This window comes from Epargyreus clarus, unplaced genomic scaffold (assembly GCF_041222505.1).
Source record: "Epargyreus clarus isolate Ecla_fem2 unplaced genomic scaffold, WU_Ecla_fem_2.2 ptg000019l, whole genome shotgun sequence".
Lineage (NCBI taxonomy): Eukaryota > Metazoa > Arthropoda > Insecta > Lepidoptera > Hesperiidae > Epargyreus > Epargyreus clarus.
The window spans coordinates 1,533,093-1,557,864 of record NW_027332227.1 but is presented as its reverse complement, the minus strand read 5'-3'; the positions used below and the strand labels follow the sequence as shown (position 1 = coordinate 1,557,864).

Below are 24,772 nucleotides of genomic sequence, written 5' to 3'. Positions count from 1 at the left end.
TTACAACTGAGAAAAAAGGAGTAAATCCATTTTAAGATTACGTTTAAAATGAATACATTTTAAGACAGTCTTATATTTCAATACGACGATAGACCACTCAATATAATATTATCTACTATTTATTACATTAAAATCGTGTTATCATAATTTTGGTGATTTCTCATTGCCTACATTTGAACGAAAACATCTTAGAGAAATCTTGAGGACTACGTCATGTCTTGGGATAATATAACTTCATCAAACTTGCTAACTAAGCTAAATATTTCCAACAGGATTCCACGAAGCTATCGGCGAGACGATAGCGTTATCCGTGGCCTCTCCTCGCCACCTCCAGAGCCTGGGTCTGGTCCAGCGCTCCGTGGATGACACAGCCCACGACATCAATTTCCTCTTCACCCAAGCCATGGACAAGCTGGCCTTCTTGCCGTTCGCACTGGTGATGGACAGATGGCGTTGGGACATCTTCGCTGGTGAAGTGAGGAAGGAGCAGTACAACTGTCATTGGTGGAGGCTTAGGTAAGTTTGATTTTGTTTGGCTGATCAATCTTATCTCTGATTATCTGAATGGTAATGGCTACTTAAAAGTAAAGTCTGCTCTAAGGAGTAAAATTACTAGGTATAAGTGATATTCTGAGTATGTGATAATGATGATGATCTGAAGGTGGAACCCCAAGACGCACCTTCGATATTTCAATGTTAATTATCACTTCCTTAAACGGCGCATGAAATGTTGAGGAAATATATATGTATGATTAGCGTGGTGGATTATGGCCTAAACCACTGTTATGTGGAGAGGAGACCTGTGCAGCGCAGTGAGACTCCAGTATTGGGACATTAATGGGTTGAACGATGACGTTCGGGTCACTGTTAAAAAGTAAATTAGAGATAGCGGTAGCGCTTAAATCTACAGTACTTACCAAGGTAGAAAAAATCATAGAAATAAATTTAAAATAAAGTTAAAAGGTGATATAACAATAAATTTATTACTATGACGGCTATACACTTCTTCTAAGCAGCTGATTATCAAAATACATACGATGCGATCACAGTTATTAGATAACGCCAATTATAACGTAACGTAACGCTCCGGCGGGTACGTACTAGGTCACTGATCGTTACTTCATTCTCTGGGTAATTAGGTATCGAGAATATTAACCAGCGAGACTCCCTCGTGTGTCTGGAATACCACCAGTACTCTTACTGAGGATGCGCTAGGACTATTTGCATCTCATGCAGGAAATAGGTTTACTGTGCCCTTTTGTTCTTTGTTAGTTCTATCTTCATTAGTTTTTTCTATTTCATTCTGCCAGTACAAATGCAGTAAAATGAGTATTAGGGCAGTTTGTTATTCGGATTTCTTTTTATTTTAATTCATCTGATTTATGCAAGTTTTTTTATGTATGACTGCTTGGTTTCTTTCTTCAATTCGCCTTCGCCAATAGCATAGTGAAGTACGCCACATGAATTCCCTTATTCCACTGGAGTGTGTTTCTTTAGTTAATTTATAAAATTTTTGTTACTTTCATAATGAAATAAAAAAAGCATGTTCGTTTTGGGTCAAAATGATAATCATCGATTTACACAAAAAAGATCGTAATCTTATTCATGTAGTAACCCAAAAAGTAAAAGCATGTTAAGTAATATTTACAAATAAACATACCACTTAAATTGGAGCATCGCTTAACCTCTAAATACTTTCACAACGTACCGTGGTTTGTCTGGGGTTAACACACGGCCTTGACTGCGGCTAACGGGTTCCGTTGAAAGCAAAAGTTGTACCGTACGCGGGATATTATACTATGTCACTCTCACTCATGAGAATAGGTCATACTTCGCTGCCGTTGGGACCGCGGACGAGTGCTAATAGCGTATCCGTGCTCCCGACAAAAGGCGTCCAGAGGAACACCGTGGGGTTTTAGCCGGTAGGAGACCGGCATATCCTCCGCTGCCGCCGCAGCTGAGAGGAACCCATTAGGGGTTTCCCCACGGAAAAAACGTATTTAGATGTGCTATCTATTATGTTCTATTTTGTGTTTGAATACAGTAATACAAATGTTCATTCCATGTTAGCACGTTAGCTGATTCTTAAAAACGAAGTAGAATGAAACTAGAAGCCAGTAAGTTAACTAGTTTACCAAGTTCAAGAGTCACGGATGATATTAAGGAAGTATGTACTTATCGGTCTATTTAGCCGAAAGATACATATTCAATAGATTGCTTTACAAATATATACGATGTTTACTGTTCGTGTAAACGGTTCTCACGGAAATCCTTGCCTATCCATATTCAGCAGCTGAAATTGCTGTTTCAATCAGGGTTGCCAATTGAAATATCTTCAGAACTGAAAAATTTGATGATGAATAAATTATTTTGAAATAAATAATGCCTCGCCACGGATTGAATGGATTTTTTTCTTTATTTTCTTTGAGAATTTTCTTTGATTTATACTTTTATTTGTACTTGTAACTACTAAGATTAAGTTATGCTTACGGAATGATATTCAAAATATTTAGTAACTAAATAATCTTTCCAAAAATAATATTTAATCTTTGAATACTCTATTAATATTTCTCTTGAAATTATTTTCAAAATTGGTACACACAATTCCAATCCGAATAGACAAACATACAATTAGTCATTATATATATACGCAAAATATCTAAGAGAGAGTTAATAATCATGAAATCACAACATTTTACCGAGTAGACAACAATTGTTTAAATAAAACATATAAGAATCAACTGCAATCCATCACTGTGTTTTAACAAAATTGTAACAGTACCAGCAACTTCCCATCCCTAATTCTAATGTTTGTATTTCTCGACAATCTATTACCATTTACCGCGTACCATGTAGTGCATATTTAATGGTACTCGTAACGTTACGCAATACAAATTCGAGTGCGGATTGACCAACCGGCCCGATTTCGCGAACTTCACATGCACATACAGAATTACGTTACCGTTACCGGCGGATTAGAATTTTGGATAACGTAACCTTGTTTGCGATTTGAGACAGATTACTGTTTTGTTGTGTTATGATTGGGTTGTGAATGAAGTGTTGCTACTTAAGATTAATACTGTCCTTTTCTTATTTCTAAATTTTGTGAGCCTAGAGTTGATTTATAGATGTAATTATTCAGTAAGCTCACCAAAATTTGTTTGGTGTGTCTTTAAACTTTTATTTATAGGTAGATATAAGTACCATGGTGATTACTCTCTGCCATTGTTAAATTAGTCGAGTCTAATGAATATGCTGAAATCACAGACTGATTTTTTGCTATGATATGCAATATTCATGGCTAAAGCAGTCTTAAATTGTTCCAATAGTTTAAGTCACAACTTTTTATGTTAGGTTTACTGGTAGATTTTAAAATATCAAATAAATCGGCGCATGTGTATGAGACCTTACCACAATATCACTGCATTGTTAGTTCAAAGACGATTGACATCTAAGAAAATAAATATATTAATGTAAAACAAATTACAAAAGGAAATACTAATTCAGTTGTTTGTTAACAGGGAGAAATACCAAGGTATCAAGCCCCCTGTACTCCGGTCAGAGTTGGATTTCGATCCTGGCTCCAAGTACCACGTGCCAGCCAACATCCCCTACATAAGGTAAGTTTATGCTTTAGATTCGCCAATGAAGGGCAATTGCAGGTATGACGATTATCCAAGTACAAGTATGTACGGCTATCTTCTAGCCGGCTATGGAGTAGAATAAACCATGAAAAAATAGATATTTGAGACTTTATGAGACTCTGAGATCTACATAAGCCCGTCGATTCCCCAAGAGAGATGTTTAGGCTCTTGCAGTGACAAACAATGTGGTCCCTATATAAATAACGAGGGTTTGCCCGCGGCTTCGCTCGCGTTACGAAATAATATTTTCATCCCCTATTTATCTCCTTGGGGGTAGAATTGATCAAAATCCTTTCTTGGCGGATGCCTACGTCATAACATCTACCTGCATGCCAAATTTCAGCCCGATCCGTCTAGTGATTTGGGCTGTGCGTTGATAGATCACTATGTCAGTCAGTCACCTTTGAGTTATATATATTTAGATAAATGTCATTTCCCACCAAAAATTACATTACATTAAACACTACAACAATTGTCTTCGTCATCAGTTAAAATGGCGGTCAATTTCAAAATGTTATAAGTGTCATAACCCTTGATACTCGCAAGAGTTACGGTGTTCAAAATGTTTACAATTGCTTAGACTCTGGCTTATGATGACTTAACGTTTTGTTACAAAGCGCACTTAGTATATTTCTGCTTGGCATTTTTGATGCAATCTTTTGTTTGGATATATGACTTATTATTTAACAACAGCTTGCTTATATGTCATATTAATTGATAAATATATTTGTTGTTTTTTAATTGTTACGTAATTGTTGAACTTTAATTGTTTTTGTTTTTTTATTTTTAATTGTCGGCTGTCACCTATTGTGATTTTTCATTTGTCATATTATATTAGATTTTATTTAATGCGTAATTATATAATTTCTGAAATTTAATTGTTATTTCATAATGCAATTAATTGTTATATCTTATTGTACCTCATTTGTTAGCTTTTGTTGTTCCTTAATTGTTATCCAATGACTGTTATTTACGCTCGGATAAGTAAACAGGACGATACAAACAAAAAATACTCTTAAGTAACAAGGTATAATTCAATTAAAAGGAATTTACCATTAGACCAAAATGGCAAATTTAACGACTTTTGATGTAGTTACTGTGAGCATTCTTGAGTTTTTCTGCAATCTTACTGGCTTTGAGAAATGACATTTACTTGCATATTCTTTGATATAACGTTCCGGTTTTAACAGGAAGAACTTAGCTTATCGAGGTGTTTTGGAATGATCGTAAAATTATGCAGCAGTGTAATGGACTTGTAAAACATCTTTTACATTTTACGAAGGAATAAACATAAATTAAGTCTAGTTGTCTCTATAAATTATGAAGAGATAAAGAATATAAATGTGACTTCAATAGATCAAATTGATTTTAATTTTAAGATATTAAATGCTTAAAATTCATTATCATTATGTATAGATGTAAAATGTTGGCAAATACAATTTATAAACACGTTACACAGGAAAACTTTCATACTTATTTTCACACATATTAACTGTGTCATATATGCTACGATCACAGATAAAGATAACTGCACAGTGAACATATATCCAAGATATCGTAATTATAATGTGTACGCAGTTATTTAAAGGTAGTAAGGCGTTATGCATTACGTTACTCAATGTTACACTTCGGATACTCTTGTTCTGTGTGGATCTGGTGCCCATTTATGACAGTTATTTTTATGTAATGTAAGCAACAAATTATCATGCAGCATTCTGATGTTAAGTGTTAACTTCCACTAGTGGATAACCTGCCCTACTACACCATTATACCAAGTTTTTAGCTACTATAAGGTAGAAATAGGTGTGGTCGCGAAAGCATGAAGATTGTCTAGATTCCATCATATAAAATGTAGCCATATGACAAAGAAGGCATATTATATCATGCGGGTAACACTTAACTCTGTTTAAGTTCACCTAATTAATTCAGGAAGTTATTCGCACAACCGTTAAAATACCTATAGTTCAACCGGTTACCAGAATAGCGTATTCTCGGTAACCAACTCGGATTAACCATCTAGTTTATAACACATTACGTAAAATTATGTAACCGTTATAGTAATACACAGATTTCGAAACCGCTTCGCAATGAATAATGTGATATTAATAAGTTATTGCTGGCCTGTTTGTCTTATAGTATGCTTATATATAGTATGCTTATTTGCAACTGTAACGAAATAACGTGTTAGTGGACCCGATTGGGGAGGTAACCAGTTGTGAAGTTTTTGTTACGGTAACAAGCAGTTATTTAGTCTTAAGACGTCGGTACTGTGATACATAAAGTAAAAAAAATGGATAAAGCTCTTTATTTTTTAAGTAATTCATTGACTCAAAAGTAGGAAATAAATGCAGTTATGATTATTTTTATCCACGTCTAACGAATTTCTTTGTGTCCTATGATCAAAAAATATTATTAAACAGTCGAACTTGAATCTTCCTTTTTCAAATTCCGGTAAAAAACGAAGAACTTACCTACTTACTCTTGTAGCACTGAACGCCGATTTTGTTTGAGATATGTTTACCTTTTTTACTTCTGCATTGTCTTCAGGCAGAGGCAGAAAATAACTTATAAGCTGAATATGTAGTTTTCTCTACTAAATGACGTAGAATATTATTAACATTACACATATTAAATATTCTGAACCTATAATATAGAGTTAGTAACGAGCATGCATTTCATTTTATGGTAAGCGACTAGTGACACCCTTGGAAATCTATAATCATACTTAATAAGATTAGAGTCCAACCTGAGGTCGGCGGCCTGCAGACTAAATTGGACTAAACTAACTAGGAAACAACCCTTACAACACTTTACAAACCAAGTATTTTTGTAGTGGTGTTGCCTCCTGAGTAAAATAACAAAGCGTTCTATTATCTTCACATATATAATGTACTGATAGGGAACCCTCAGTGCTCAAGCCCGACTCGCTCTTAACCAGTGATTTACATAGACTGGCGTATGACGGCCCACTTACTATAATTTGCACATAATTTCATCCTAGATTTCAATTTCAAGTTATCTGATTAATTGCATCGTGGTGTGTTGTGATGTAAATACTATGTTGTAAATTAAGTAGGTAGACATTTATTTCATGTCAGGAATGAATTACTTAATATGATCAAAATGGATTACTTAAGAAATTGTTTTAAATTAAGACATATTTTTTGCAATATTACAGATTAACAGATCTGTCTTATTTACTTACAAATGAAGACAGTTGTGGTATCAAAGATTAAATTATTAAGCCACATTCTAGAGTTAAAACGCCATAAAAATCTTTACTTTGTTTTTAATACTTTAATTAACTTTATAACCTAATAATTATAATATTACTTAATATTTACATAACAATATTGCAATTTGTTATGTGTATTTTTGTTATATTTTTAAACAAATGTTCATTGTTATTGTAATAAATGTTATATTTTATATCACATTTCATTCGGTTGTGGGTTTGTCAGTGTATTATGAGTATCAATAAAAGCTTTCTAATTATATAAAGTTTCAAATCACACCTATTACATGGCATGACTCTATTATTACGGAGAAAACTTGTTGATCCATAACCAGTAAAACTATGAGATGTTTTGAATAAAAGATGTAGTAACGTACAAAATTTGTATATTTTAATACTTTCGGTATTATCTATTTTTTCATTTTATTTTAACGATCGTTCTAGTCGTAAAAATAAAACAATACTTATATGAGAACTAAACACAAGACAACATTTAAAGCTAAAAAAGAAAACAAGAGATCAGTACTATTAGTGGTGGATGTCGTGGCCTTCGTAGCCTCCGTAGTGGCCTTCGAACCCTCCGTGACCTTCGAAACCTCCGTGGCCTCCGAAACCACCGTGGCCTTCCAAACTTTCAGAGCCACCGTAACTTTCTAGGCCACCGTAGCCTTCGTGGGAAACCTCGTGCTTCTCCTCGTGGATGATTGGCACGGGGACCTTGACTGGGTAAGGAACATGCTTCTCTACTGGGTAGGGCACATGCTTCTCAATGTGTATTGGGTAAGGCTTGTCGACTGGGATGTGCACGGGGATAGGGACCTTCTTCTCCACTGGGTAAGGGATGACCTTCTCGACGGGGTAAGGCGCTGGTACGTGCACCTTGACTGGGTAGGGCACTGGCTTCTCAACATGCACGGGCACGGGGTTGTCAACGTGCACCTTCACGGGGTAGGGCACTTTTTTCTCCACTGGGTAAGGTACGGGCTTCTCCACGTGCACTGGGACGGGCTTCTCTACATGGACTGGCACTGGGTTGTCGACGGGCACTTTGACTGGGTAGTGGATGATCTTCTCGACTGGGTAGGGTACGTGCACTTTCACGGGCACCTTGACGGGGAAGTGGACGGTCTTCTCCACTGGGTAGGGGTGGGGCACGGGCACCTTCACTGGGACGGGGATGTGCTTCTCCACTGGGTATGGCACATTTTCGTACACCTTTACTGGAACGGGCCTGTCGACGTGCACTTTGACTGGCACGGGTACCTCCTTCTCTACGGGGTAGGGCTTAGGGATATATTCTGGTACTTTGATGGTCTCCTTGACGGGGAAGTGCACAGTCTTGACGACGGGATACGGGTGTGGTACGTGCACCTTCACGGGGTAGGGGACGTGCTTCTCCACTGGCACGGGGATGTGTTTCTCTACTGGGTATGGCACGTGAACCTTCTTTATGACGGTGATTGTCTTTTCGTGTACATGGTGGCCGTGGTCTCCTCCGAAGTCTCCGCCGTAGCCTCCATGGTCCCCGAAGCCCCCGTGGTGTCCGTAGAACTCCGTGAGTCCCCTCTTGTCTTGTTTTTTAGACTCTTCAACCGGTTTCTCTTCAGCCTTTGTGTCCTTCTCTGCCTTTTCCTCTGCCGTGGCCAGGCTTATAGCCACGGCCAGGATTAAGGAAGACCTCTGCAAGTAAAAGAAATAGGATTACATTTAGTTTTGAAACTTACGAACTAGTACATTTTTTTGTACGAGCTTTATGCTTGAGATTATAAAATTAGTAAAAAAGGATGATTTCAGCTTGGAAATACTGTTGTATCAATTATAAATTGAAATTGTTTAGAACTAAACTTAAACGTATTAACACGTAAAGAACAAAGTTTGCACAAAAGCTGGCAGGTCTTTCTCCTTTAGTTTTAAATGAAACTAATTTGGTATTCAAGGAATTTTAGCACTGATTTTTTACTTTTTATTTTCCACTTTAATTTCACGTCACAGAAAGCGTACTAACCAATAGTTTCATGTTCGCCTTGCTTGGTCTGAGCGAAGACAGCGGAGTGTGGTGTCTCCCACACGCCGGCCCGTTTTATACCAAATGTGGTTTCATAGATAATGTTCATACTTTCGCTCGCTCTCGTTACTGTGTGTTAATATGTTATATATATTTTTTGTTCCACAAAAGATGCGCCTTGCTCAAGCGTAATGAGCCGATCGGAGATCGATTAATTGGTGCGCTAATTATGTAGTTGCAAAAATTAGGATGTGTTGGATGGTTTGAATGAATTGAAATTGAAGATAATTATCTAGATTATAGTATATATACTTACAACCGGTATTAATAATCAATCTGTCTAATGTTTTATCTATCGAATATGGACATCTGATACTGTACTGTAAGGAATATTTAACGTGTGGAAAACTTGACAGAAATTGACATATTTCGATGTTTGTGAGACAAAATTTGGATAGAGTTAGTACTAATAACGGGTTTTATTAAATGTATATACATTTTTTTATTATTGTTAAACTTAACGATTAGGGAGACGTGCTCCCTGATGGAAAGTAGTCAACGCCGCCTATGGACACCAGCAGGATCGCTGCTCGATTTGCAACACCAGAGGAGTCGCTAATTCATCGCCGGCTTTGTATGACAGCTCTTTTTGCACCTTTTTTGAAGAGCCCCATGTCATAGCGCTCCGGGAATACCTCAGGAGGAAACTCATTCCACATCTTACGCGTTCGCGGCAAGAACGTATAGATACATAAATTGACTAAAAAGGTAAATAGATAACATTTATTGCATGTTAGTAATGTGGTTATTACTTTCATAACTCTATTAGCGTATCAAAAACTTGTTTAAAACTTAATCTTTGCTAGAAATGGTGTTAATTATGTCGCCATTTATTCGATTAAATGATACTTATGATTATTTCCTCATTTTTCATTTAAGAGCTAATATTATCTAATCCTTAAGAATAAATTCTAACACGGATGAAAAGTGATAAACTACGAAATAATTTACTGTATGTCTAAGCCACTCTGATAGATCTATCTATCTATACAAATAGACTCTAAATATTTAGCATACGATTAGTTGCAGTTTTTATAGAAAGATAGCTATAAAAATAACCCGAAAGGGACCGATGCAATAGTAATACAATTAATAACCTCAAGTACATTAATAATTCTTATATGCCTAATATATCAAGTCTTATATAGGGAAAAGTTTATAAGGATCTTTGTTATTTTACGTATGTAAGTAACCCAAAGATTACTGCCTAATAACTGCAGTATTAAACGCTACTGTGTTCTGGTTTGCAGGTTGTGGTAAGGGAGACATACTTTTCCGAGGCGTTCCAGCTTAATCCTGAGGGGTAGCGGCGATCGGTCGGAATATACTCGTATAATCCTATCAGGGGTTGTTATAGATGTCCATAGGTGGTAGTAGCCACTTTCCATCAAGAGGTTACTCTTATATTATAAAAAAAACCTGATCGTAAGAGGCCATTGTCCCCTAAGGACAGCATTGAATAGAAGATTACATTCGTATCTGGGGTTGGCTACAGTACCTCTAAGCACTAAGTTGGAACATCACGGAAAGTCTTTCTTACAATACCTATAACTAACATACATAACTATAATATAAGATTTTATCTAAAATTGGAACGTACTCTAGCTTCTGGATTAAATTTTTGCTTTGAATTTGGAATTGATACTATTTGATATGTTAGAGCTAAATTAGAAGAAGCATTTTTTTAATACCTGAGGGTCTACAACCCTCTTTTAAAAACCATCATAGCTCAGGAAAGTTTTATTTCAACCTTAAAACAGTGAAACGTTCCGTTATACACAGTTGAACAAACTTAAACCCTTATTAATTTTTCGCTTATCCATTGTATAAAACTAACTGAAATTGTCATATTTTGCTTAAAAAGTTAAATTTCGTGCAAAAAAAAAAGTAAAAGTATGATTGAAATAATATTGTTTTAAGAAATGGTAGTAATCCCCATAATTTCGTTAGTTTTGTTAATCTTATATCAGTCGATAAGAAAGTATAAAATATAAACATAAAATAATACAAAAGAGATGTAAATTAAAACTAACTGGTTAATTAAAATTCACAGATGTTCAGATAGTCTTAATTAACTCTACAACACTGGGAACTGCCAAATCGATGTAGGTAGGAAGTTGCGCAGCTTTTAAGTTCAGCTAGACAGTGCCAGAGCTTTTAAGCTCGAGAAAATCTATACAACCACTATTTTATGTAAGAGGTGAATGACTTGTGTTTGTTTGAATTGTTATACGGAATATACAATGATTTATACTAGTAGCCGTTTAAAACCTGATTATTGTAGTTTTATGATGCTTAACAAAAGTTGAACAATAAAAGGATCGCATGTATGCGAATTAATTTGGCGGTATCGCATCGTGGGAATGACGGTATTTTGGCAAAATGTTAATTTGGACTAGACTCTCTTACTAAAAGCTTAGTATAACTATGTTTATAAGAAATTATAAAAATAACAGGTGAAGACTAGATCCTTTTATTATGTTAGTCTGGAGCAGCTAAGTTTTAGTCTCATGAACTAACAAAGTATCTAAAACATACTACCGATATACGTCACATTACACATTTTTTAAACCAGAGCCTTTATTAAAGGCGCATAAATTGGTATACATACGAGTACTTTCCTTGTCCCTTGCTCTACAATTGTAGTATATTAAACTAACTTTAACCGCTCGAATTCGATCGGTTAAAGTTACTGTATTTGTCAACTTCCCTGTCTGTCAATTTCGACTAAAAATTGCGGTGACAGCGACACAAATGACGTTAATAACAAATCAATTGATGCAACACACAATTTTAACATTCCATTGCTACCGTCAAAGTTACTGTTAATATATAACTTTAACGCAAACTTTACACCGTAACTTATACCGGGCTTTCGATACAACCCACCCTAAGATGGCTATAGCATTTGTCACATCTTTTTAATCCTCGAAAACAAATCACAGTCATTTTTGATACGTAACGTAACTGAAATACTGACTATTGTTTGTGATATTGAAAAAAATACCGACAAATGCGATGTGTATAAATCGGAGTCGTTGAAAAAAATGGATAGGTGTGCGGGAGGTATAGCAGTAATGACTCTATCGTTGCATCTGCACGCTGGTGCAGTGCAATTTTTACATTACGACATGACTTGCGACAACGACTACCCTTTATGTTTAAACGTACTATAATAAAGATCGTAAATTCTAAAAAAAACACAGGTAAATAAAGTAGTATTACTAAAAAAAATAATCATTACGAATAAGTTACTTATTAAAATTTGAAATCTATTACCGTTCTTTAGGATATAATTTAAAGATAAAAGGACTCTTAAAATTAAGTTTTTGCGACATACGCGTTTTTCAGTTGACAGGTATATTGGAATAAATTAGACGGTTTAGTGTTTCAATTTGTTTCAATTTTAAACCTTATGTTAGGTCATTCTTTCAATCACTAATCTATGAAAATTAACTGTTATTTTTATATTTAAATAGTTGATTTCTCAGAAAATCGTGATCGTATAGAGTGAATTTAAAACCTAACTAATGCCTGGCTTAAACGACATCAAAGAAAATTATTGTATGCAGTAAAAACTTTTATGTAAGAGTTTAACGACCTACATTCGTTCGCATTCCAAGATTATGTGTTATGCAGTAATATGTATCATTATACATACTGACCTATATATGAGATAATTGTAAATAGATATTGCTAATACGCCGCCGGTTTTAATCTCGACTTGGTCATTTTTAAGTGTTAAAATAAACTATCTATTAACGTATTTTCTGTTACATTTAAATATGAAGGTGTGTGTGTTATTGTGTTCTAGATAAGGTCTTATCAGCCTTAACATCTGGCAAATGAATTAAGCTATTGGTCCCGTTTGTCACCCATAGAAGTCTTTAAACCTTGTGGGCTGAAAAGCTAATAAACCATAACTTCCATCTATTTTTCATCTCTATCAAGGGCAGCAAGGTACTCCACTTTGCGTCTCCGTAAGTTGGGGAGTACATTTATCTGTTATTGAGACATAAAAAGGAACATAGCTAGGTGTTACTGCTCATAGCTAATATATACATGGTCATTCGCCGTAACTGTCCCAATGAAACAGTATTATGATTAAATTAAATTAAATATCTATTTTAGAAACATCACCAATAATTTGTTTTATAATAGCAATATCCAATAATAATGGATTCTGTTCTGAAAGCTGATTATAAGTGATGGCCACACGACCAAAGTCCAATTTGGTCTTTAGGGGTCCTTTTTTTTTGTACCGCAGACCTTCCCGGGGTCGCTTGCTGAACGGTTTGAGCTCCCACTCTTGCCGCCCGCAATCCCGGAAGCCCCTTTTAGTCGCCTCTTCCACTTGTCAGATGGACTGCATGCACGTTGCTACATCAATTTTACTAAAAAGGAAAGGATTTTCTTCATAGTCCATCAAACTGGCATATGCGTGTATATTTCATTAAAACATTGTGTAGAATTCTGACGCATTACGTTTCCCCACGTGTCTAACTTACGAGTGCTAATTAATTTGCAACTAACTAAGATTAATCAAAGTTGTTACATCAATTTGAGCAGTTTTCAATCCATCTCATTAACATAGTGTTACGTTGTAACACACATTTGCGTGAAATTATCTTGTTAGTTTTGATAGCATCAACAATAATTGTAGATCTTTAAGTTTGTTAGTTTTTCATATTGCACGTAATTAAGACGTTAGTTCCGTAAACGTTGTATAAAACCTTTTTTTTTCATTTATATAAATCCCTACTTATATTATAAATGCGAAAGTAACTCTGTCTGTCTGTCTGTCTGTCCGTCTGCCTTTCAGTCTGTCTCTTTTGAACCGATTTGAATGGAATTTTGTACAAAGATAGTCTGAGACCCGAGAAAGGACACAGTATAGTTTTTGTCCCGGAAATCCCACGGAAAAACGGATTATTCTTTGAAACGCGGGCGAAGTCGCGGGCACCACTAATTTAACTATATTAATGTCAGATTTGGCTGTCTTGTGAGTGAGATAGACACACAAACATGTAGATCAGAAATCTAAAAGAATTATTTAGATGTGTACTTGTCGGGTATTGAACCTGGAATCCTCGCCGTCCAACTGGTATGGTCACGATTGCGTCACGATTGTCAGGGATATATAAAAACATAATTAAGAAATAAGCAATAATACCTAGAACTGGGTGACTAGAGTATTAGATAAATTGCTTAATCACAAGTCTTTGTCTTGGTCTAAAGCACGTGTGTTACGTACTAATCTATCACATTTCAATCGAAATCGTATGACAGGGTTAAATTGAATTGGTCAAATAAAAAGTTTTTAAATACAAATTCTATTTCCGTTACGCTAAACAACGTCATACTTAGATCTAAAGGCAAGTTTTATTTTACAGTTGTGTCATTTTAACAGTTTTACAATTTTTACAAGACTATTTATTAGATGTACGAATGTTGGTAGCATTTTGTAAGCTGGGAAACACTTCCGTGGTGTACGGGCGTAATATCGGTCTCGGTCGTTATATTAGATAGCGGGGATTAAGCTTTATCGGGCCTTCGGGCGGTTTCATAAATTTCCCTATACCTACGAGTTTTGTCAAATAAGCTGGAATTCTAGCAACATGGATAAACGTTTGTAGCATCGTTATATTATTATTACATAATTAAAGAATATGTGGTTTGCTGTTTTAACATAAATAAATGAACGAGAAGAATGCATGAATGTATGGAGGTCGAAAATAATGAAGAACTACTCGTAATAAACTAAAAAGCGAATGAACGAACGAAGGAACAAAATAATGTGCTGAATGATCGTTTTTAGAAGACTCGTAATCTATTACCTACCGTACTAAAACCCTCCCGGTGGCCGTCCTCAGCGTGTCGTGGAGAACTCCGGGATCTCCAACGGAACACAACCGGAGTCCTCCTAACGCGATGCCCTTCTATCGGGCTCTGCCCTGGGGGAGCAATTTACGCTCCTCTCACATCCCCTGGTGATTACAGCGATATGCGACCACATTACCTACCGGAGGTATAAATGAAGGGGATTAATAAGTTGTAATTATTTCTCTGACATTTAAGAAGACAGTATGAATTTGGTCAATATTTCATCCCCGCGCTTATCTAAATCAAAAAATCAATCTTAAATCTACAACCAAAATAATCCCAATTATTAAAGGTTCCTAGGATACCATGTAATTTGAAGTATGGAAAAAAGGAAGAAGAGAACTGTAAGAATAAAAATGAGTTATTACAAAGAATTTCTTTACCACATATATTACGTATTTAAAACTGAAGTCGATTAAAGTAGATAGCATTTATTACAATATTCCGTTCTCATTCCGAGCTACTATGTACAAGTACTTGGAATTGCGTTATTATTTTATGTAACACACATTATTATAATTAAATTTACCGTGCTACGGAAAGGAAACAATAAATACGTTGCGTGAATGTCCATGTGGAGTGGAATAAAAATAAATGATTTGGCTAAAATAACCGTTTTCGTGCTTTGGTAGAGTACGGTAAGCCATATACTTCCCGGTTGTTATTATTGGGTAGCAACTATTCAACCTTATTGAAAGCGTTAGGGATTTAAAAATCATCTGACAAGGGTTAGCTATCAACTTTTTAATCAATTATTTTTCTCCACAATTTCTTTAGTGCGGCGGGGTGAAATGTGTTCCGTGCCTCCCTTATTTGTCCCTCAGAAACAAATAACTTCAGGCAATAACTTCAGTACGAAATTATGATGTAGAATTAAAACTCAAAATCGAGTTTTAAACACCCACCCATACCCGTTCACGTTCACGTTCACGGTAAATATCTTAGTTAAATATTAACTGCATTCCTGCAAAGTGTTTTTATGTTTGTTTTAAGTTTCGTTGGAATCATTTCAATTGTTTTCAATATACTTAAAGCCTGTAAACATGGACTAACACGTTGAAATAAAAAAAGCTCATTGCGTTTGATATCTTTATCGATATTTATTGTTTATATTGATTATGCTCGATAATATTTGTGAGATTTGTGTATATCAAAACAAAATAAACACATGCATATGACATGGAACGAAATAAAAAATAAGTAAAATTTGTACTTTCTATGGCTACAGACACGTGTTTTATGTAACACATATCTATGTTTACTTGACGGTTAAATAAATGGACGACAATGTTGTTTTAGTGCGGAAGTTGATGAGGTTAGAATTTAAATGTTTTGTCCTACTTATGAGTCACTTAACAACTAAAACCAAGTTTAGTTAAACGTAAAAACAACTAAGAAATGGTCATTCGGTTGTGCTACGTATCCGCCATGCAAAAACTCTCAAGTTCGAATCCGGATAGCCGATTTCGTTGTTTTTTTTTAAACTGCTAAAGAGCACAAGTTAAACGCTTTATAAAGTATACGAGGCATTCCAACTTAGTCCTCAGGGTAGCTATGCACTTGTTCCTTAGCTTAATTAAGACTTAATGTTTGTAGTAATTAAAAGTCTCTATAGGAAACTTTGATTTACCATGATGACCACCAGATTTGGTACTTAATTTTTATTATAAATAGATGTAGCGAAGATCCAATCCTAATCGTATTACGAACACGCAGTCTAACCTACACATCCCCACACATACACACACACGCGCGCGTACACACACACACACACACACACACACACACACACACACACACACACATACACACACACACGCACACACACGCACACACACAGAGAGACTACAAATATTTACAAAAACCGGATAACATAACGTCATAGAATTAATACGACGGTCACGTGCATCGACACAGTAAACTTATACGAGATCTTGTTTTGGCGCGGAAGTCATGAGTTTAGAATATTAAATGCGAATTACCGACTAGATTGACCTAGTTAACGAAATGTCGTAGTATGGCCTGTATTGATAGATTATTAATTAATTTACTGATTAAATTATTTGTTGTTTCTTAATTTATAAAACAAAACTTAATTTATAAAGTGCAAGTCGAACTCGCGCACGGATGGTTCTGTATCACCAACATTTTCATTTTTTCATATTCATATTTAGTATTTGTTATTATAGCTGCCATTGAAGTAAATACATTGTTAAAATTTGAACTTTCTACCTAATACTGTTAAATAGACAAAGCGAAAAAAGTCGATAAATAGCAGTTTATTGTATTGCGACCCCAATATATTTTCATCTTTTTAATTTTAACATTTGTTGTTATAGCGGCCACCCGTATACTCGTACATACATTGTAAAAAAATCATTTGTCTATGTATTACGGTTCAGGGGATAGAGCCCAGTGACAGACGGATAGACGGACAGACAGCGAGTCTTAGTAATAGGGCTCCGTTTTTACCCTTTAAGTTCAGAACCCTGAAAATAAAAATAAATGCCATAATAAAATTAATAGATTTAAATAGAAATTTAATTTTATAACGTGTTGGACGTGGTACAATTTTTGTTTTAATAGTTTTTTCTGTGATTGTTTTATTATTGGCAATTGTAATTTTGTTTCAGTTACTAACAGCTGGATGCTAACCGGATTTAAGGCCTTTATCTCGACTTATCTGAAGGGATCAGTTAATATTAATTAATATTTAAGTAACTTTGTCCATTTTCTTACGTAACATCTCATAATCTCTTGTGTAATATAATTACATTTATTCTGCTATTATTATTCGCGAGTATGTTTTTATTTATGTATGTATGTCATATGTATTTACTTTTGTCATGACCTGCAGCCCAAACGGCTTGACGGATTTTAAAATATGAGGTGTCTAAATTAGGAGTGATATAGGCTATATTTTTGAGCAGTTTTTTTTATAGCTTTATTTTTAGAGCAGGTTTTTATTTTTATAATAACTCCCTTGTAAATAATAGTATCAAGCTTTCCTGTGTACTGGTTTTGGAAGGAGAAATACTTATACATTTCAATAGCGTTAGGCGCTGCTGTGATCTGGTTTAAAGGGTGTAGTAAGGGAGACAAACTTTTCCGAGACGTTCCAGCTTTGTCCTCAGGGGTAGCGGCGCATCTGTGGCCAACCTCAGGCAGGAATATCTAATCTTATCTGGGGGGATTACAAATGTCCATGGGCGGTAATAGCCACTTACAATCAAGTGGACTGCATGCTCGTCTGCTACTCCTGTATTATAAAAAAAAACATTTGATGAACAGCATGCTACTTATATTTCACAAAAATATATGTAAACGGACCCTAAGATATACGTAAAGGTATACATATCCAAGGGTAGTTACAAAACGCAGTACACCGCGGGCCAACGCCGCGGAGATTATTCTCGAACGCGGAATCGTTGTGCAAGTACTGCATTATTACCGCGCTTGTACTGGGTTCCACTTCATACGATGCTATATAAGCGACTTTTTAGTGTGAAATCTGAATGCGCAATTTCTATTCCCATTGGCCGCTACATAAAGTACGTTTTGTATAAATCAAATCATCTATCGACAATTAGTAAAAAATGTTTTTTTTCTTTATAATAAATTATAATAAATCAAAATCTTTAAGTTTTTTATGGAGCATAATGTACGCAACCATCGACATAAATTATAATGGAAGACAGACATAATAACGTGAAAAAATGTGGAACGTAATATTTCTGTTATAATTCTCAAAAGTAGCTAAATTAACATTAATGGGCATATAACATACAATGGTGACACCTTATTTTAACGCTTCTGTTAAAGTTTCGGTGTCTACTTTTAAGTGTATCAGTCTATTGTGATAGGAGAAATGGTCGAAATATTGAGCTGTAAGTAATGTAAAAAATAATTAGTGTAGTGTAGAGTTTTATGGAGTACTTTCGATTCCAGGAGATTATAAACTGGTTTTTGGGATGAGGAAATATAGAGTTTAGTTATATGTCAATTTAAGTTAGGACTAATTTTTAACAGTATTTTGGTTGCAAGAGACAATTACACTGGTTCAAATTACACTGAGGTAACAAATATTGGTAATATTAAAGGCACTCGTACTTAATATTAAATATATAGCTTTGTATCTTTTCGCTTCAACTATATCACAATCCCATGCTCCGTATACATTTTATCGGCTACTTGAGCAAATCGCTAATGTGCATGAGCATTGAAACCATTAAAATTTATGAAATCGCGACACAGCACTATTATGCCACAGCCATACTATCATTTTCTTGGCCGATAGTGTAATTCAAACTGCCATGTGACGTAACGAAATGTATTTAATTATATCGATAATTATCTTGTGCTAGACCGAGTAATGGGAAATGTTCTAAATACTAAACTGGAATAGAATACTACATTTTGTGTGAAATAAACTCTAAAGTGCGCTAATCTATCTCGTAGAAACAGTGCTGTTACGATTTTCAAATGCTCAATATGGAAGTGCTGTAATTTAGGAATTCATTAAGAAATAATAAAATATGTTAAAAAAGAGTCATTCAAATATCTAAGCGCACAGCAGTGCATTGGAAAAATTTGAACTATTCAGCAGTTCCATTAAAATATATTTTTGGTTAAAAATAGCACCTTGTTTAAATATAGGCAGTGCCGTCTAAGTATACATTATCTAAAACCAGTAAGGTTTTAAGGCACTATATAGCTATACTAGGGAATTATTACAAAAAAAAAAACCCGGTCCCTTAAAATATAACCTGTAAAAATCCCTAAAGTCGTTTGGGCTTGACGGCCGAATTCGGGTAATAAAGGATGGAAATAATATAATACCTTTTTTGAAAAATAAAAGAATTTTGAAAATTAATAACATCATTTACCTACTAATACAAAATTTCCAGCATTAGTCCAAAGTATTAAAATGAACAGAGGGGTACGTAATACATCTGGAAAATTTTATAGGCATAGCGGCAAATAACACTTGATGTAACATTGATTTATTTCGCTGGTAGTTATTGTTTAGTTACCGCACAAACAAGAACAGTGTTCCCCTCATCAACTGGTATTTTGCATAACTACACGCACTAGTTTGACTGAAGCCAACTGACGAGAATAACATATCTATTTATATATTTTTAGAACGTTTCGATGTCATTTATTTATTTATTTTAGGGACGCGTGGTTAAAATCCCTCTCTACGATCAATATTTTTTATTTAAAATACAGCTTCTCGTTCGTAGCGACAGATATGCGTGGTAATACTTAATCGAGGCAATCCAGGTAGGAATCTAATCCTATCTGCAGTTGATTACAAATGCCCATGGGTGACAGTAGCCGCTTACCATGGACAGCATACTTGTCTGCTACTCTCAAAATATAAAAACATCCGATGCGGTAATAGCTACTTTAGGTAAACTAATTGTAAATTAAATTTTAACTGAAAATAATTTGACTAATAAATAAGTGTTTCTGTAAGTGCAAGTGTATTATTGTGGAACAGTTCTAGCCAAGTAGTATGAATTTCGGCCACTCACTGTTATGGATGCTTTGTCTCAGGAAATTCTCGTCATTATAATCGTATATAAGTATTTTAACTTTTTCTTTCTTTTTCACTCAAACTCTTTTTGTCGCCAAAATAACTATTTTTGAATTTGTATGCGGGTATCTGTACCCTTATACTTGGCCCTTACGATTTCCTAGTTCTGACGCAATCCGCTAGGGGCGCTGATTGGAGATTGTATGGGCAAATACGTAAACAAATACCAAAACAGTCATATTTGTCAAAACGCAAAAGCTCATGGTAGGGGTACTGGTCAAAATTAACATCTTATTATAATTTATCGTATATTCCAACACAATACACACATTTCACATTACACATGGAATGCTCCAGTTTCCATTACAACATCAATACCTTCGGTATGAGCCACGAAGGCCATGGTATTAGGCTGCCCTTCGGTTTGACCATTCGCTAACCACAAGGTCAGCGGCCTGTCAAACCCACTCAATGCAAGATGTCTATATATCGATACATTTATAAAAATGTAAAAGTATCTTTCGTAATAAAGTAATAGGTGGTGTATATCAGTCGTATATGTGTACAAACAATTTATTTTGTAATTAGGTTTAATAATGCAGAAGGTGGTAGACGTAGACCCCTTTGTGGTTTGGACTTCGGCGGCACCACCGCCACACCTATTTCTGCCTAATAACAGCAGTGTTAGGCCCTGCTGTGTACCGGTTTGAAGTTTACATAATATTGCACATATATGATAAAATGAGCGAACCCACCCATCAAGTAGGTTCAAAAACATAAACGAATATTAAATATTGTATAAATACACTGTTTTATTATAATTTAAAATTTTAACCTCAGAAATAATTTCTACTATTGGCTCCTGCACTCTTTTTAAAATTTTATTAAGCCTTACAACATAAACTTTATTCTCCGTGAAGGCTCTTAAGGACGTAAAATCGACCAGTTCTTTTCAATAACCTCTAAGATCCAAAATTAAAATAAATTATCATGTTTCTTAATATGCTTAAGCATAACTTAGCGAATACATTTCGAAATCATACCGATACTTGTATTTAATTTATATGTGACTGCGATTTATTGCGACTAAAACAATGTGACTATTGTACCAACCGATAATAATCAACATAATTAGTCTTTCTCTGTAATAAACAAAGTGAATTGAATTCCTGGTCCCTTTTGAGGGCTTCTGTCGTAACCGGAGATTGTGACTTGTTAGCGCTCTATTTTGTTTGTACCTAATCTAATTAAATCAGAAGGAATGGCTTGGTTAAGGATGTTTTTGAAATAAATATGTTTGAAGTAATTTCTTGCACACACTGGCTTCAAAATCACAATATCGGGTAATTCACATATAGTATTGGTTGTAAAAAAATATTCCTTACAAGAAAATCAAGCTGGACGAGAAAGCTAAAATGGTCATTTATAAATTACTTTAGGGTAGCTAGTGTCCATCATTACGAAAATGTGGTTGCGGTTAAAAATATTCTTTAATTATTTTCAATAATATGCATATTATAATTAATATAAATATATTATATGTAACGTGTTTAATGTGTATCTCTACGGCATGGGTGTGTGTATTAATACCGTCGGAGCGGTGGCAGGCTACCAACTCTATATTGTCAATGTATCACTGAGTTAACTCTACATGAATATCCCAGATTTTGAGTTCCATTTTGATTTGAAATACATTTTATTTTATTCCATACAAACTTTACCGTCTAAAAGGTACATTATATTCAAAACTAATATATTAACTTGATTATTCACGACCTTTCCTTCAAGTTTCGGATCATCTTACAAGAAATATCGTATAACATCTCTATTACCATATCACTGATTTTATCAAATCGACGATCGCACGTGTTAACTACGTACCTATTTGTTCAAGCTATACAAAAATCGTAAAAAAATAACTATCAATTTCCTTATAAACTTACTAACAATGGATTAGTAGTACATTACTTACTGAGAGAACGAGGTAAAAACCTCGTGCATCTTGATCAATACGTAATCTTTAGTGACGTCCCGTTGTCTAGAAAACGTGTATAATATCGATATAATATCGTTTGACATGTCAAATTGTTTAACACAATATTATCAAGTTTCGATGTTCAATACATGTAGATTTTTTTTTATTATGTAACGGGTACTCACGATATGCGTTTTTTATTGCCGATATTTCGACCCAGTTGCATGGATCGTGGTCACGGCGAAACTGAGGTGGAGGGGAGAAACCGTTGACAAGTACTAGTGGTAGATAGATCTATCTACCCTACGTCTAGTTCGTTTTTCTTTTCTAGGTTTCATATCACGACACACAACACTAACAATATCCTTACGCACCGTACTTTGCACTATTAGTAACTTCTCAGTGACGCTCAGTGGAGATCACCTGTCTCAATTTCGCGATAATTATAGTCTAAAATCACATGTAGAAAAGTAGAAAATAATTTATTTTCTAAAGTTTTCCGTGCAGTCCTGCAAGAAAATAAAAAACAGCTTGTATGATAAAAGTCATATTATTATTACCTCATGTTACTTTTTCTTAGGACACTATTATTGCTATTGACCCAGGAATAAACAGCGCGTGTTCTTCACGTACAAAAGGGTGCGAGAACATTGTACTGAATATGTAAAACATGTTTTAAGAGGTTATTTGTCGATAGCCTCGAGATAATTTCTTAAATACTTAATCCGGCGCTGTTATTACGAAATAAACGGCTTTAAATTATTTAAAGCATAACAATTAATCTCGATAACAAATTTTAAAAGCTTGTGCAATATAATGTCTATATTTTGATTTCAAATTGAGTGCATGTCAAAATATAATAAACTTAAATGCAAATATGACATTTGCATACCAAAATGCATATAACTCTGCTATAAAGATATGTGTTTATCTTAGGTTATATGCTAAATAATCTAATTATGTGCAATAATGTATATTAAGTAAGTAAAAGTGTTCGCACGTATTTAAAATACATAATAATATAGAACACACTACAGTTTTCAGTGTTCTAATATAAAGGCAAATATGGGGAATGGGGACATATTTTTTTAGTTTAGTTTTTTCAACTAAAATATGTATTGTAATAACTTTACCTATTAGGATTTCCTGCTATGTGTAAAAGCACATAGGTATGTATAAAACACGTACATAAAAATCAGATAATCTCTCTAGATATGAAAATCCTTATCATTTTTGGAACGTTAACAAAAGCATAAACTGTTATAATAATGTTATTTTCTATATTTTGTAATACCAACTACTATCTCCCACTATTTAGCCCCCCTAAAGAGTTTTCATAGCGTTCATGTACGTTATATAAGATACGCTTGTGCAAATTTTCAAGTTTCTTAATCTACCGGTTTAAGCTGTATTGGGTCAGTCAGTCAATGTTAGCGTTTCGTTAAGAACCTATTTTTATCTATATAATTATTTCTTTGTAGAAATAACTTTTAATTAAAGACAATCTCAACAGTAAATCATCGTGTTAGATTAATTATATAATTTCCGCTCTTTAAAAATAACAAAGGATCTTACGCTTCGGTTTTTAATATACATATAATTTTTGTTATTTTAGTTACAAAATAATTTAAATACCAATTATCTTACGCAATCACTAAAGTACTAAAATGTATGCACTAGGTATGCGCTTATATCACTTTTTAGTGCTTCAATCATATTTTATTAATTACGTATTATTTCAGTATACTTATTATTTAACTGCAACTATACTTTCTTGCTACATAAATAACATAAGAAACATAAAAATGAAAAAATTAAAATATATAATAGGCACATCACTATTGTTGTGCAATGTGATACAACGGTGTGATCGCACGCGTTTTCTTCCGTTAAATTTAATTGCTCTGCACTAGTTGTACTAGCAAGTACTGTTAGGGAAAATTGTTAAGAAAAAACACTATAATTTCTATTTATTTTTGTTTAATTTCAACTTAAGGAAAAAAGTTTTTTAAAATAGTATCCAAGTCTAAAGAAAAAGCTCTCTTTAAGTTATTTTTACCCGACTATGGAGGGTAATGTAATGTTTGTCGATCGTACATATTTATATCTCATGTTTTGGCGCGCATTCCTGCGGCTCAATCGGCGTGGTATATTTTAACATTATTATTTTGTATTCGGTGTCATAGTATTCGTCTTATATGTAAGAAAACATAGTCTGTATTTCAAAACAATCGTTTTTTTTTTATTATACCAATTCTCTAGTGGAATACTATTTTATATTTTCATTTTTTGTGTACCATGGTTAAAGCTTGTACTTTTTTACTCACTCTGTACTTGCTATTCAAATTAAAAATTTCTTAACTGACTTAAAGTGTAATTAAAATTAATTATCATATTAAAATGAACTACCGTTTCAAAATATATTATT

General features: G+C 34.3%; 2 protein-coding genes across 2 annotated transcripts in view; one reads left to right on the top strand and one right to left on the bottom strand.

Annotated features, from left to right (window-relative positions):
- Positions 1-24,772, top strand: part of Ance-3 (angiotensin-converting enzyme Ance-3) — a 198,458-nt gene that overhangs the window by 29,086 nt on the left and 144,600 nt on the right. Inside the window, exons 8-9 of the mRNA XM_073083853.1 lie at positions 273-516; positions 3,522-3,620. Coding sequence (XP_072939954.1) covers positions 273-516; positions 3,522-3,620 — 343 coding nt within the window. The remainder of the gene's footprint in view (positions 1-272; positions 517-3,521; positions 3,621-24,772) is intronic.
- On the bottom strand, positions 7,249-9,035 carry Vajk1 (chitin-binding protein vajk1). The gene is made up of 2 exons (XM_073083481.1): positions 8,885-9,035; positions 7,249-8,559 (listed from the first exon to the last, which is right to left on the bottom strand). Exons 1-2 carry the CDS (start codon positions 8,894-8,896, stop codon positions 7,408-7,410), a joined length of 1,164 nt encoding a protein of 387 aa, XP_072939582.1. The 5' UTR covers positions 8,897-9,035; the 3' UTR covers positions 7,249-7,407.